General features: G+C 42.1%; 1 protein-coding gene across 1 annotated transcript in view; it reads right to left on the bottom strand.

Moving 5' to 3' along the window:
- Positions 1-8,644: 8,644 nt before the first annotated feature.
- The window catches only part of LOC126474758 (POU domain, class 4, transcription factor 1-like), a 177,741-nt gene continuing 170,170 nt past the window's right edge, over positions 8,645-16,215 (bottom strand). Inside the window, exon 4 of the mRNA XM_050102235.1 lies at positions 8,645-9,014. Within this exon, the coding sequence (XP_049958192.1) occupies positions 8,645-9,014 (370 nt within the window). The remainder of the gene's footprint in view (positions 9,015-16,215) is intronic.

Below are 16,215 nucleotides of genomic sequence, written 5' to 3'. Positions count from 1 at the left end.
ATCTATCTCTCCCTCGCCTTAATTTTTTTTGTATAGTACGTTAACTGTTGTGTATCAATTTCTTCTGCTAACTGAGTTATTTGGTATGTAGTCATCTACCCTTAGTTTCTATTAGTACCTTGATTATACTCGCAGTGATTAAGCGAAAGGCCTGCGTTAATTACACCCGCAAGTACGAGGGGAGCCTAATGCCTGGCTCATTGTAAGAACAGCAGGCTGCAGAAAGGCACGTACTATTTCTAGCAAGAGCAGACAGCGCCAGGAGGAAGAATGTTTTTTCTTCTGTGTGTCAGGCAACATATGCGACGCGGTTTTCAGAAACGTAAACCCTCTGCTATCCGGAGACTTCTATGCAACGCCCAACTGACCAGTACTGTGGCAGTACTGTGTGGTAAACAGTAAACTTGGTCTGTCGAGAGAGTTCAGAGACCTCGAATGTGGACTAGATTTCCGCCATCATCTGAGTAACCAGTCCTTCCTTCGTTTTTTGGGGCTGTTCCTATTGATTTGGCAGTGTAAGTTGCAGAGGGCGGCCGGATGCCCTTCCTGCCACTACCCCGAGCCCCCCCCCCCCCCCCTCCTCAGGAGGGAATTAGCGTACCCCAGTGGTCTGCGTCTAGTGTAAACCATGGAAGAGTGCGAACGTTTTCAACTGTCTGCAAGGCGTGTAACTGAGTCGGAACGTGGGGACCAGCCCAGTATTCACCTATCGGGATGTGGAAAACCGCCTAAAAGCCACACATCCATTCTGGCTGTCATACTGGCCCTCGTCGTTAATCCGCCTCCCGAGTCCAGGAAGCAGCGCATTAGCGATCTCGGCTACCCTAGTGGGTTCATCCGAGTAACCAATCCGTAAGGGATGTTTCAATCCCTCTAAAGCTGCCGAAGTCGACTGTCAGTTATGTGACTGTGACGTGGCTACGCAACGGAATAGTCACAGGTAAGACGAGACAGGCAGGCCTCACATACTGACGGACGCAGACCGCCAAACATTGTGGAGGGCGTTTATAAACATTGCGTAATATCAGCGGAAGGAATCACGCGTGAGTTTCAAAGTGCTACGAGCAGCCGAGCTAGCACAGTGGCTGACAATATGGAGTTAAAAGGATAGGGCGCAATGGTCGAGCAGACCCTTAGAAGCCGCATGCTTCTGTATTCAGTGTTAAGTAACGGTTGAGTTGGTGTAATGAGCTATGCCACTGAATAATAGATGACTGGAAACAAGCGATTTGAAGTGATGAATCACATTATATGCTGTAGCTATCTGACAGGAGGGTTTGGGTTTAGCGAAAGCATGGAGAACAGTTCCTACTATCATGTGTAGTGGCGACAATGATGCACGGAAGAAGTGGTCTTACCTAATGGGTTTTATTTCATGGTTGGGTTGTCACTCCATTATTATGCTAAAAAAACACCCTAAATACAGAAGGCCATGAAAACATTTTACAGTATGTTGTACCGGTTACAGTTCAGAGACAATAGTTGTTTGTAACACCATTTCAGTGCACTCGGTCATCAACCAGCATCTGTGAAGAAATGGTTTGTGGACACTAACATTCTTGAAAAGGACTGGACTGTCCAGAGTCAAAACTGAAACCAGTGGGGCACTTTTGGGATCAGTTATGATGTCGACTTTGCTTCAGAACCCAGGGTCACACATCATTCTCTGGTTTCGGCTCTTGAGGATGCATGGGCAGCCATTCCTCCACAGACATTCGAACATATCATTGAAAGTATCCCCAAATTTCCAGTCGTCCTAAAGAGAAAGGGTGGACTTAACCTCTTCCCTCCCCCTCCCATATGAATGTCCTCTAATACGTGCCCAAAGACATTTAATCGGATAGTGTATGTTCGAAATTCATGGTAAACTACTGCTGAACGAATTTTGCTGAAATTTAACATACCATACATGTACAATAACGCACGTATTTTGCAAAACAAAAATTTTCTCGGTGAAGAGAGTTTTTCTTTTATTCTTCTGAAAAGCGTGTGACACACATATCTCTTTGAGAGTCTTTGGTATTAGTTAAGAACGTTTTTCTTCTGGTAGATTAAGAAAGCGTCATTTGCGTCCAAGCAGAACACTGACAATTGCACAGGCATAGACCACCTTCTCTGCTGCTCATTTATCACGTCTACGTGGTGATTATCTTGTATGGAACACTTTTCGATCGACCTGTAGTTGGCGCACTTTCGGAATAAGGTGAGGGTACTGCACTATACAGCACATACCCATAGTGTAGCTATGGTTCGTTGGTTGGTTGATTTGGTTGACTGATTTGGGGGAGATGACCAAACAGCGAGGTCATCGGTCCCATCGGAATAGGGAAGGATGGGGAAGGAAATCGGCCGTGCCCATTCGAAGGAACTATCCCAACATTTACCTGAAGCGATTTAGGGAAATCAGAGAAAACCTAAATCAGGACGGCCGGATGCGGGTTTGAACCGTAGTCCTCACAAGGCGAGTCCAGTGTGTTAACCACCGCTCCACCTCGTTCGGTGAAGTGTGGAGACAAAGCTTGCAAAATTTGGCCTTCCTCCAGCGTACTGAATGTTCAATTAACTTACGATGATGCCACCGGGTATCGTTCTCGGAAACAGCTGATTTTTCAGCACGTGAACGCCGCGTCACTTTGGAGGCAGAATAGCAATATGAGACCGCCGTGCGTGACCATTTTAACCGTCAGTTGTCCACATTGCGCCGACGCGGAATCCAAAAGACTATCCCGGAATGCAGCACAGACAGTCAACACCAGCGCCAGTACAAACAAAAGATTACCGACGTCAGTCCTTGTGGATAGTGAAACATGAATTAACTATGCCCCTCTGCTGTTTAACTTGAGAGAGAGCAGTATAGACAATGTCTTGGTCATTTCTCACCTTAGGTGTATGCAGATCATATTTCACATCGTCTATCAACTTACAATACCATCATGATTAGTACTGAAAATTCCTGGCGTATTAAAACTATGAGCCATACTGGGACTCGAACCTGGAATCTTTGTCTTTCATCAGAAAGTGCTCTCTCGGCTGAGTTATCCAAGCACGACACGAAAGCCAAACATCCCACTTTCGACCGAGCGAGGTGGCGCAGTGGTTAGCACACTGGACTCGCATTCGGGAGGACGACGGTTCAATCCCATGTCCGCCCATCCTGATTTAGGTTTTCCGTTATTTCCCTAAATCGCTCCAGGCAAATGCCGGGATGGTTCCTTTGAAATGGCACGGCCGACATACTTCCCCATCCTTCCCTAATCCGATGAGACCGATAACCTCGCTGTCTGGTCTCGTCCCTCAAACAACCCAACAACCCAACCCACTTTCGAGTGCTGATATGGCACAAAATTTTAGTCTGCCAGAAAACTTTAAAGTTGCCGCAGTTTCACTGCATAATTCTTGACGATTGTCACTATTAATGTGAACTCGTCTCTCCGGCCCTAGCGGATCATTCTAGGATGATCATTCAAGGCCTATCGACTGCCTTTAATGTTCTGGCATTTGGGTGGTTCGGATGAGGCTTGGATGGTACCGATTAGCACAACGCCTTCCTCATCGCCGTTATCTTCCCAGACAATAGAGCCGCAAGTTGTTGTTCAGGTACTTCCCGAATAGACATCACGTTCACCGTACTTCCTGATCAAGTCTCCCCAAGGGAAAATCACCAGCAAGATGTCCCATCGACGACGAGGTCTTCAGGGACACAGCGTAGGATTTCAAAAGAACTGTCACCGATTTTGCCTTAAGCGATTTAATTAGATCACGGAGAACCTAAATATAATACTGTATTGTATTGTATTGTATTGTGGTGTCTGTCCTTTCGGACATGACAACGCGGAATCCGTAGCTGTGAAACATGATATGTAAACCGAATCTGGAGGGGGGAGAGAGGGAGGGAAAAGGGAAGGTGGTACTGATGGCAGCTGCATCGGGACATTACGCGGAATCAGCGGCGACGAGTGAAAATGTGTGCCCGACTGGGAAAGAACAGACACAACGCATTCATATAATTGATTCATTTAGATGGGCAGTGGATGCACCTTCTTCAGTATGTCTGATCCCCTGCAGAAAACGCATAGAGCAGCAAGCATGGAGGAAATGGACGGTAAGTGCGGATAGGTGGCGCTCGGTGGGAATGTGAGTGGACTGTGAGGCGTGCTGAGATTGTCCTCGCAGTTATGATATACACTGAGTCCCGAATGGCGCAGTAACTAAGGCACCTGCCTAGTAAGCAGGAGATATCGGGTTTGAATCCTGGTCAAGTACACATTTCCACTTGTTGCTGTTGATTCTGCATGAGGTCCCTTTGCAGCTGACACCAGTAATCCCTTCCCTTTCCCTTGCTTGCTCCTCCCTCCACCTTTAGTTTACATAAATATAATATGCTGCCCATTGATTTAAGCCATCATCTTCCTGATTTTAAGTACAGTGTCCTACCACTGTGCCATCTCCGGCGATGAATTTTTGGCGGTACCTGACACTGAAGGTGGGTCCTACGCAAAGGCGTCTGGCGGCTATGCGGCCGAATATTATTACTGTTAATATTATTCTATTTTTAGAATTACTGAAGTAAAATGTCATTTGTATGCATGATATCATCAGTCAGAGGTAAGAAGAGGCCCCAAAATTTTAATCACATAATATTAAATAAATGAATTAAATCGAAACTTTAAACAAATGATTCATAATTCGCTTCTCTCCTTATAATTGTTTTGTTATTGTAGTAGAGAAAGAGACTCTAAAATGCATAAATACAGAAGAATTACTTTACTACTTTACGTGAATTGTACACTGCATAATGTTCTTTATAAAACTTTCAACTTCTTGCAAAACGTAGAGTGGCTGGAAGCTGTATTATTTCCGATGCGTGTTTTAGATAAGCATAAATTTGAGACGGTACGCAATCGTGCATTAAACGTCAGTTCTGAGTTGCTCAACGACAATATGCTGTAGTTTTTTCGTTAATATAAGGAAGACCACAACATTACAGATGCTGTAGTTTGAACGTCAACATAATGAAGACCGCAACCTTACCAAAAAGTACATTCCACGACAACATTTATGTGCGCACGGCTAAAACAGTTCCTGTATTATACGAGAAATGTTAGCACGAACAGCTTCACTAGGTTGCAAGGTTTCCCGGTTTGAAGCCTAATGTAAATCAGGGTTCGTTCATATCAATGCACCAAACATCCTACACGTTGACCTTACTAGTTGGTCTGCTCTTGTGGATCCTTAAGACACGATGGATCCAAGGCTCTTGCGAATTTGTGAATAATCTACGCACGAATTTTTGGCAGCTGTAATTTGGGCTGATCAACTGAATCTTTGCGGAACTGCTGTTAAAGATAAGACAAATGAAGAGCGTTCAAATATTTCAATGGCACTTGAAAACCAACTACATGAGATGCTATTGACCGATGACCGATGGACGTTTAGCGAGTTACATACTCTGCTGATAACTTGAACGTTTTTTCTGTCTAAATAATGTCAGTAAATAGGATATGTATACATGGATAGATTTGACATTAATGAACATATTATTTTTCAGTCCTACTCAAGCACCTATCCTTAAAAACTAATTTTTCTTTACTGGCTACCAGTTTTCAGATAAAAATTTGTCTATGGATCAGAAGGAGTTGTCCGGAATAGATGGTTTCAGGTAAAATCAGAACTTTGTTTGTTACAAGTCTGGCATTTTATCTTGTTGAGAAAATAAGGGAACTTTTTGTCGATGCTTATTGACTCCTTTCTGATCCACTAAATACTTGAAAATAAAGTTCACTTTATCTTTAATGTTGTAAGTATAGGTATCACTAACATTCTAAAACGGTGATGGATTATTGATAAATAAATTTATTAGTGAGAATATATATATATATATACTGCCAAAGCGTAGTTAAGATGACTGTCACCTTGAGGATTTACCGATAAAATGGCTCTGGGGAAGCAGCAAATATTATTCTCACACCTCTATTTTTCGCAACAAATATTCGACTTCTAAGTCATGAGTTATTGGAGAATATTGATACATAAAACTTTACTGAGTGGAAATAGGAAAATGTGACAGGCAGCTGATTAGTTTATTCCAAGACTACCAATGTATACGAAAAATAAAAGTAGCTGAATTTAATTGTTTGAGCAGCTTAGCAATATGATTCTATAAGTTCAAGTTTTCGTCAACATGTACACCACAAAATTTGGAGCGTTAAACACTGTTTATTGATCTCTGTTCATAAGCTACATTAATTGTGGTCCAGAACTAACTGTAGCCCGTTTTCTTGAAATGTAGGGAGAGCTGATTTACAGAGTATCATTTAATAACTCTCTGGCAAAGATCATTAATAATTAATAGCGTTGCTTGCAGTCTAATGAGATATATTATAACACTAGTACCATCTGGAAAACGTGAACATTCTGCTTAATGATATAATGAAATACACAACGCCACAGGCATACTTCTAAAGGAGAAGGAAAGCATTTTCTACATAAAAAGTTATCAACGAGAAATGGCTGTTCACGACTGTTAAAAGAAATCGGAAAACCTATGCATGGATCTTTTCAGAAAGAACAAAAATCGTTTCATGTGCAGATTATGAGAACAGACAACTTAACTAAAAGGTATGACAATTTCTGACTTCCATCCAGTCCTCATCCAGAATTTTTTGAGTGAAGAAGCTCATAAAGCAGATGAAGTATGAGTAGTTTGGGCCTTTCCAGAAACGCAGGTCAGGGATTAAGTCTACTCTATCGTAACAGACTGAAAAATGGCTCTGAGCACTATGGGACTTAACATCTATGGTCATCAGTCCCCAAGAACTTAGAACTACTTAAACCTAACTGCCGGCCAGTGTGGCCGTGCGGTTCTAAGCGCTTCAGTCTGGAACCGCGTGACCGCTACGGTCGCAGGTTCGAATCCTGCCTCGGGCATGGATGTGTGTGATGTCCTTAGGTTAGTTATGTTTAAGTAGTTCTAAGTTCTACGGGACTGATGACCTCAGATGTTAAGTCCCATAGTGCTCAGAGCCATTTGAACCATTTTAAACCTAACTAACCTAAGGACATCACACAACACCCAGCCATCACGAGGCAGAGAAAATCCCTGACCCCGCCGGGAATCGCACCCGGGAACCCGGGCGTGGGAAGCAAGAACGCTACCGCACAACCACGAGATGCGGGCATAACAGACTGAAAAAGTTCATTATCGCAATGAAAGTTTTTGATTACGTAAACAGTGACTACGTATGTTTGACTTTGCATTCTTCAAATCTTTACTTCTACGCCGTTAAACTGATAAGATGTATACAACTTAGAGTTTCTTGGGTAAGTGGGACAATTATTACGGAACTACAACTTAAATATATACAGATATATAATTTGAACAGATTAATACACCATACTCCACAAGTCACGAATGTGATGTGTTAAAAATCTGAATGATATGTTTGCGCTAAAACAGAACAACTTTTTGTTGAATGTATGAGTGCTCACAAAAATCTGGTCTGGTAAATATATTTTATTTCTGGGATTTCAAACAATTGCTATCTACATCTGCACCCGCAATCTGTGGACTACTGTGAAATACATGGCAGAGGACTCTTCCAAACCTTTTATTCAAATCCATTTGTGTATGTAGCACTGGAATAACGACATTAATTGTCTCTCAGCATCATGATATCATTGTAATTTTGCCTTCGCCGTCTCTACAGGATTAACACGAAGTGAACCGTCCTATTTTCGTAGATCCCTCACTTAATACTAGTACTTGAAATGTAGAAGCATGCATTCCCGGAATAGTTGGCAGTTGTCGTCAAACTGTTGGTCACTTAGTATTACATTTATGTAATACTAAGAAACTGGTGTGCCTTCTGATTTCCTTATTTGTGTACTTCTAGTACCATTCGTTAGTCCTATTTTTTTGTCCCATACACTTAAGCGATATACTAGGCTAATACACGCAAATGTCTCTTAAGCAATCTCATTTGTAGAGTGACTTTTTTCTCAGTATACTACAACTGAATGGCAGTTTGCCACCTGCCTAACATACGACTGAGTCTATGTCATCGTTCCATTTCAAAACCTCATGAATTGTTATAACTTTATTTTTCTCCAAGTTGAGTGATCCAAGTTCAGGTTTACGTGGAAGGGACTACGCCCGTATCACATTTTTTCGGCTGAACACAGAGAGAAATTCAATTTATACAGCACCTCCGTGCAGGACCTATTCGATTCTGGCTGGGCAGCTGCCGGTCTGGCTGACACAGGACCGTCCACAACGCAACAGATTTCAATTACAGCCGACACCCCTTTTCCATAGCTAGGCTATAGACTCGGGTATTAGAGGGAAACACGTTTTCATTCAGGGATCGAGCGAAATTAGTTTGCATACAGCTAGGCGGTAAGAAGTCGTCTGGCCCGTTGAACGCGGCGTCCATACCAATTCCGTTAAGAATCCCATTACGGCGGCGGTATTGGGTGTCGTGCGCCCCCAGAGGCTGGGTCAGGATCAGTATTCCGCTGACACGGCCTGCTGTCGCTCTCCTATTGATTTTGGCCTGTCGCCCAGTGCTCTTTTAATGCCGTGCCAGAAATTTAATATGGGCAGCGAGACGTGCGCGTTTACAGGGCTCTTTCAAAGTGCACTACACTACTGGGCAGGGAACGGCTCAAGAGCCAGGGCAGTTTTCGTCACCAGGTGGTGATAAAACGTGTTTCTTCTGGGTAATGGAGCTTCTACAATCGTATGACATCTTGTGGGACGATACTGGGGACATTCGTTGTCGTCACCACCACAATCGTCACCACTACCACCATCAACAGCAACGTCACTATTGTAATTATCACAATCTCCAACATCATCACCACCACCACCACCACCACAACCACCACCACCGACTTTGTCACTGTCATCATAATTGTAACCATCGCCACTACCATCAAGACCAAGACCACCACCACCACCACCACCACCACCACCACCACCACCACCCTCATCAATATCACCACCACTATACTCACTACCACCGTCACGTAACTACTGTCATCACCATATTCGTCTCCACCACCACGACCACCACCACCACCACCACCACCACCACCACCATCACCAGCACTTTCATCACCGTCATCACCACCGCCACCACCATCGGTAGTTACTTGACATTCACTACTGGATAAGGCCTCCTCTAGCCTTTTCTAAGAATTAAATTAATAGTCATCCACATAGTGCCTCTATATTTTCTGATGTCATCTACCACTCTTTCATAAGATTTTAGAGTCGGTCTTGGATCAGTATTCTTCGAATACAGCTGTACATTAACAAAATATAATAAAGATGCCACCCACACAAAACACAGTGAGATACAGGTAGGAAAAACTTCGGTCGGCCAACTGAACCCTGGGGAATACTTGAGGGAACACTTTCCTTTATGTCTTCTTAATGCTACAGACAGCTGACTTCGTACAGGAACTATGGAACTATCTGCATGCACTGCTTTGGAGATTCAACTGCTCCCTTTTTCGAAGAAATATACTGAAATGAACGGTATCAAAACCCTTTATTGTAAACGAGCAGTATCAATTTTGTCTCTTTGCGTCTGCTGGTAGTTGTTCACGATCTCCGTTCATTGTGTTTAAGGCGGTTGTTGTACTACGATATTTTCGAAGGACCTGTTCATTTGGTTTATTGCAGTTATTGATTATAATGTTTTAGGAACCAAATTTATATTTGTCGTTTATGTATGAGTTTAAGTAATGCGTTAACCAGCCATGGACCATCTTCTAAAAGGCCTTTGATACTGCTAGCGGTATGTCTGTTCTCTAACTGTGCCGCATTTTTTGGGTTATCGATCACGGGTATAACCTTTACCGTGATATGTTTCCACTTACTCGGATATGCACAAAAAACTGAAGAGAATCGGGAGAATAATATCACCATCTGTTCTAATGTTGCCTATGCCCACACCATTATGACCTGTAACCTCAAAAGAGACTACCGAGAATGCTTTCCATAATGAATTTCAAAAATTTATGGAAAAGCGTAATAGAGGAAGATTCAAAGTACGTCTCAACATCTATACCAATTAGGCTAAAATAATGTACTATGAACACATCAGAAACATAACCAGTTGAAAATAGATCACAGAAAACGTACATGTTTCTCTTCTTTTATTTAGGGCAGCTGAAGACAGAACAATAAAATTACTATCCGAAAATGCAAGAAAGGAAGAAGTAATTTTTGGAAACTAAACAGGGTTTCAAAACTATGCTTCCAGTTTGTGTGTGAAACAAATAATTTACAATCAGCATGCGATATCATTGCTGAGCTACTGTTGTGAGAAATGGACTTTCTGAGGGTAATATTTGAAAACTTCGTTTTGCATAGCGATCAGTGTGGAGATACATTTTCATAAATACAGCGAGAGATCAGAAGACAGCAGATGGATCGGGGAACATACAGGAATGGAAAGTGTAGTTCTCACCGTAATGAAACCGAAATGGCGTAAATACAGCCATCGATAACAGAAGGTGACCAGTGAAGATGTATAAAATCTGTAACAACAAAAACGTCTATTGAAAGAGTATCATTACCATGTCGGCAGAAAGATAACAGATCAATAGCCTGAATAATCCACAGTTAATTACCTAATCTTCGCATGAGTCGTTGTTGATCCTATATTGCACCAAATATTGCCCAAATTCTAATAATCTCGTCTAGAATATCTAATGTGGTATTTACTTGATAGATATGTAATGCAGTTTCATACATAACTGGAATATTCAATCGACCGACGTGTATAAAACAAAGATGCAAAGTGGGGAAGCAAAGTTTTTACCAAATATATGGTAATACAACAGGTACTGAATTCAGTAATGAAATAAGAAGAAATACGGAAGTAAATATGCTATGATAAACAAAGTAATGTAAGTCGAAGCAAACAGATCAAAACAGTTTAAAGTGAAAAAAATGAAACCCAAATGAACAATCAGATATAGAACAGGAAGAAAACAAGAGCAGTGGGGACTGCTTTAAGAGCAACAATCTACGGGCTCATTTATTCTAATGTTTGAAAAGTATTTCTTGATACTTTGAACAGTTCGTTGGGCTAGAGATAATATACCCCTCCTTGCATCCAATAATGTACTTTCCAGTAGAAAGTAATCTGTTTCTGTTCCAGCCCCTCACCTGGCCGATCTAAGTTCATCAATGACATATAAATTTTAATAAGGTTGTGCGATCTCCCCCCCCCCCCTCTCTCTCTCTCTCTCTCTCTCTATATATATATATATATATATATGATTGTCTGCCTTTCTGTCTGAGCAATAGTGACCTAATTCAGTATCGACTGCGAGTTCGAAGGTCTTTGACGAACTGTGGCGAGTTAATCTTTCTGCCGGTCTGGTTAGTACATAGGGACACAACGTAGTTTTTCTTCTTCTTCTCCTCTCTCTCTCTCGCTCTCTCTCTCTCTCGCTCGGTCTGTCTGTCTGTCTGTCTGTGTGTGTGTGTGTGTGTGTGAGTGAGAGAGAGAGAGAGAGAGAGAGAGAGAGAGAGAGAGAGAAAGGAGGGATAATCAATCATTACCATGCCTTGGCCTATTATCTATCCAACTTGCAAGTATATAAGTCAGAGTGATGGTAGGCCCAGGTATGGAATCAGACTTAACGTTCCTTGGGAGCGAAGTTATGCTGAATTTTCTTTACGTGTTCATGGCACTGACCAAGCACGTAGTCAGCGTTACGAAATGGGCCCTGGCCCACTTCCTGTTCCGTATGACTATTTCTTTCGGAAGTTTTTCCTTCCATTTTATAATAGTGTTCTTGTAATACCTTATTCCTGTTGTTGCTGTGTGGTCCCACTATATGTCTAAAGAACGTGAAATGAATGGTTAATTTGTATTTTACATTTTGCAGCTCTCCCGACCATGCACCATTCAGTCTCCAAATCTATCCCAATTACAATAAAAAATTACACTAAAATACATCGTTTTAATTGAAATAAAGCCTAGAAATGTAGAAGTACATGTGTATCACAGTTGTAATACCACGAAGCTAAAAATTTGAACACTGGTTCACTAATCCACAAAAAGACCTATCGTTTATTAAAAACAAAATTACCTGTTAATTTTTTCGAAGTTAGAGGTTCTTTGAAGGGAGACAAGAGCTCGACCAATAAACTTTTTAACGGTTGACTACAAAGTGATGCTCGCAAAGACAATGTAATAAAGATAGATCTATTTCTCCCAGAATTTTTTCAGTTTAATATGTATAACGCCACCGTTTACCTAGTTGATAATCAACGCTGGCTACACGAATTATCAAGTTGAGATTCAGACCTGGGACATAATTTGCAGCGAGATGTCGCGAATGTGACACTCGCCGACACCCCTCGCATTAGCGCCGCGGGGCCGCTCTCGGGAGCGAGGGTGTTAATCAGCGCCTAAAGACACCCTAATCTGAAACAATTTGTATGGACAAGTTGGCCCGGCCTCCCACCCAGAAAGGGGATTACACAGGCCTGCCGCGCAATGTCTGCGGTCCTAATGGACCATCAAGCGCCGTTGCGTGAAATTCAAGACCGGAGTTCGGCCAAGTTGGGTAGGTGGCCCGCCGTAACTCACAACTAATGGGAACACTTCGGCAGATCGGTGCCCACCGCCCGCTAGCTCGGTCTCCGCTTCTGCTGCGGGTATAGATTATGCAATCTCCTGCCATCCGCTGGACACTGCGCCGTTATCCGTCTTTGTGGTAGATGCCAATAATGGATGGTAGCTTTAAAGCGATATCTCGTCCGGTAAGTTGTTACAGACGATGTCAGTATGGGATATTCGATTTTCCCTTCATCCGTTCCTACGTATACCTGCCTTATTTCTATTACACACGAATTAAGCACATAAAAACGTGTAAATCCTTAAATAAGGGGATTTAGTACTCATCTACAATCTGAGAAAGAAAAACAAAAACCGAGCGAGGTGGTGCAGTGGTTAGAACACTAGACTCGCATTCGGTTCAAACCCGCGTCCGGCTATCCAGATTTAGGTTTATCGTGATTTCCCTAAATCACTCCAGACAAATGCCGGGATGGTCCCTCTGAATGAGCACGGCCGACTTCCTCCACCAACCTTCCCTAATTCTATGGGACCGATGACCTTTTTGCTCGGTTCTAGGCGCTACAGTCTGGAACCGCGCGACCGCCACCGTCGCAGGTTCGAATCCTGCCTCGGGCATGATTGTGTGTGATGTCCTTAGGTTAGTTAGATCTAAGTAGTTCTAAGTTCTTGGGTACTGATGACCTCAGATGTTAAGTCCCATAGTGCTCAGAGCCATCTGAAGCATTTTTTTGGTAGTTTCGGGAACATTCAGCAGATTAATATTCGGATTTAAGTACTTAATACCTAACGACTTTTAGATTAATTTTTAACTCTGTTTACTTTTTATAACTTCATCTACACGGTTCTCAAAAATAAGCATGACATTGCAACCGACTTTGGGATCAGCAGCACAACAATAGCTAGTATTATGTAAGGCAGATAAATAAATCAAAGATACACTGAAGGGAGCACGTAATATAATTAAACATTTGTTGGTGAAAGAAGCAATAATCAATAACGTGTTTAATAAGGCGGAATATCCGTGATAGTTTTTCCAGTTTATCTTTCTGCAAACACAGAGAGCAGAGCTACGATGACGAGAACATATTTTATTCAACTTAGTTACCGTATTACATTTTTGTTCATGCCGTTCCTCTGAAAGACTTATGGTTAAATTCACGTAGGATAAGCGTAAGAAAATTAGTCCTATGGATTTTCTGTCCTTACATACTTTCTAATCGTCGTAATAATTGTAATTTCATTTCTGAATCATGTGGTTTGGTGATGCAGGTCATTCGCGAGAAAGCACCCGCGAAAAAGTACGCATGAATGAGTAATTGTCATCATCAATTCACGTAGCCGAATCGTCGTCTAAGATGAGTAACATTGAAGAGAGACGTTGTAGGCGTGTCATTGGTCTATTTTATATTCCTCTTTCTGCAGATGTGGAGTTAGTTTGGGGACAAAATTGCGAGGTGTAGGGTTCTTGTAGTATAACTGATTTGATAGCAGCTATTTTGAAGGGAAAGATACAACGCTAGTCATGTGTAGTTGAGGAAGTCCTGCAAGTTGCGAAGGGATGGCTATGCTCTTAGAGGTTCGTAGGCACAGATCAGTTTTACCGAACGGGTACTTTCCCCAAAAGAGAAACACCCAGAATATTTTGTAGCAAACTAGCGAGTGTTCCAAAGACGTAAGAATTACGGAGTTTTCCATAAAATTAAGGTGCAAGGGGCAGGGCGAGAAGGAAAGACTAGGAGCGCCACAGACTGTAGCTCAAAGGTCAGTAACACTGCTTCAGAAGTATTAACTGGGAGTAACTGCGATTTAAAGTTGAAAAAGAAGTAATTGGATTGCTCCCATCACAAGTAGGGACGCAGCACTGGGGCCACACACTCCATCAGTACAATCTCGAGGAGAAGTACGGACACCCTTGAATCCGGACGCACTTTTCTTAACTGTGAGAAACGAATCAGAAGCTTCCTTAAAAACCCTGACAAATTTAGGTTAGAAGCAGTAATTATTACGAGGGTTGTCCAAAAAGTAATACACTGCACTTTTTTTTTCTCATCCGAAAACAATGCTACGAACGTGAAACGTTAGATATGAATTATTTAAAGTCTCCTGAGTTAGCGTGTCAAGTTTCCGTCTCTTCCGACAGATAGTGTAGCTGCAGGACGATTTCAAATGGTTCAAATGGCTCTGAGCACTATGGGACTTAACATCTACGGTCATCAGTCCCCTAGAACTTAGAACTACTTAAACCTAACTAACCTAAGGACATCACACAACACCCAGTCATCACGAGGCAGAGAAAGACGATTTGAAAATGGCGTCTGTAGGTGATGTACGATACAAGCAACATGCGTCATTGAATTTCTCACTGCAAAGAAAGAAACTGTGGGGAATATCCACAAAAGCTGTGCAAAGTCTATGGAGCATCTGCTGTCGACAAAAGTACAGTTAGTCGCTGGGCAGTAAGGGTGAGGTCATCAGAAGGCGGTTCGGCGGAGCTCCACGATTTGCAGCGGTCGGGGAGACCATCCACGGTTGTCACACCTGACACCTTGCGGCGACCTTCCACTTGTTTGGGCCATTCAAGGATGCCTTTCGTGGAAGTCATTTTGAGGACGATGAGGAGGTGATTCACACAGTGAAGCACTGGCTCTGCCACCAGAACAAGGATTGGTACTGTCAGGCCATACACGCTCTTGTTTCGCCTGGGAGGAAGGCCACAGAACAGGATGGAGATTACGTGGAAAAATAGGGTCTGTAGATAAAACACCATTATTTTGTGTGTGTAATTCTCATTATTTTCAATAATGAAATGTTGAAGAAAAATGCGGTATGCTACTTTCTAGGCAACCCTCGTAAATGTTTTTAATGTTGGGGTATTCCTGTATTCCTCATCATCCTCATAATGAAGCGGATGCCAAATGAATACCATTAGAATCTGTATAAACACGACTGTTCCGAATTAAAAATTGACATTACGGCTAAATGGTACGAACTGATGTAAACACCAACTCTATATCAGCCCAAGAAAGCAGCAGTAGTTCCTCATATATTCCGTGAGGAAATTCCTGCAGATTTCGAATTGAATAGACTTTTTCTGTCTTTTGTAAATAAAATATGGACGTCTTATAATTAGTTCAATAAAACTTAGTCGAAATCTGCAGCTCACATTAAAAAGAAACTAAGCTGAATTTTCATCGATTTGAATTTCATACGGTGAACAGCTTTACAGAAATTTAATCACTTCAGAAGTGCACTGCGTTTATCTTCCTGACTTTTCCGGCTGCAATGTTTAATTACTGAAGTTTACGAAGTTAGGTTCGCAGACTGTGATAAACTGCTAACTGTTGAATGTTTGCTTCTGGCGTTTATCAAACTAGCTACTAGCAGAAAGAAAAAAGATGTTTGCCAGTTCATAGCGGACAGTTTTTTTTGGCACCAAATTGCACAGAACTTACTTGCGTAGTAGGAAGTATATACATTTTCGTGCTAAATTACACTACTGCTTATGTGGAGCTGCTATAAGCAATTTCATAAACGAAACTCCACTTCAACACAACTGTACTTGTGCTGTTGATAAATTACTTGCAACTATTATTTACTTTTCGAATAC

Source organism: Schistocerca serialis, chromosome 4, assembly GCF_023864345.2.
Source record: "Schistocerca serialis cubense isolate TAMUIC-IGC-003099 chromosome 4, iqSchSeri2.2, whole genome shotgun sequence".
In the NCBI taxonomy this organism is placed as follows: domain Eukaryota; kingdom Metazoa; phylum Arthropoda; class Insecta; order Orthoptera; family Acrididae; genus Schistocerca; species Schistocerca serialis.
This window is presented reverse-complemented; position numbering and strand designations above follow the sequence as displayed.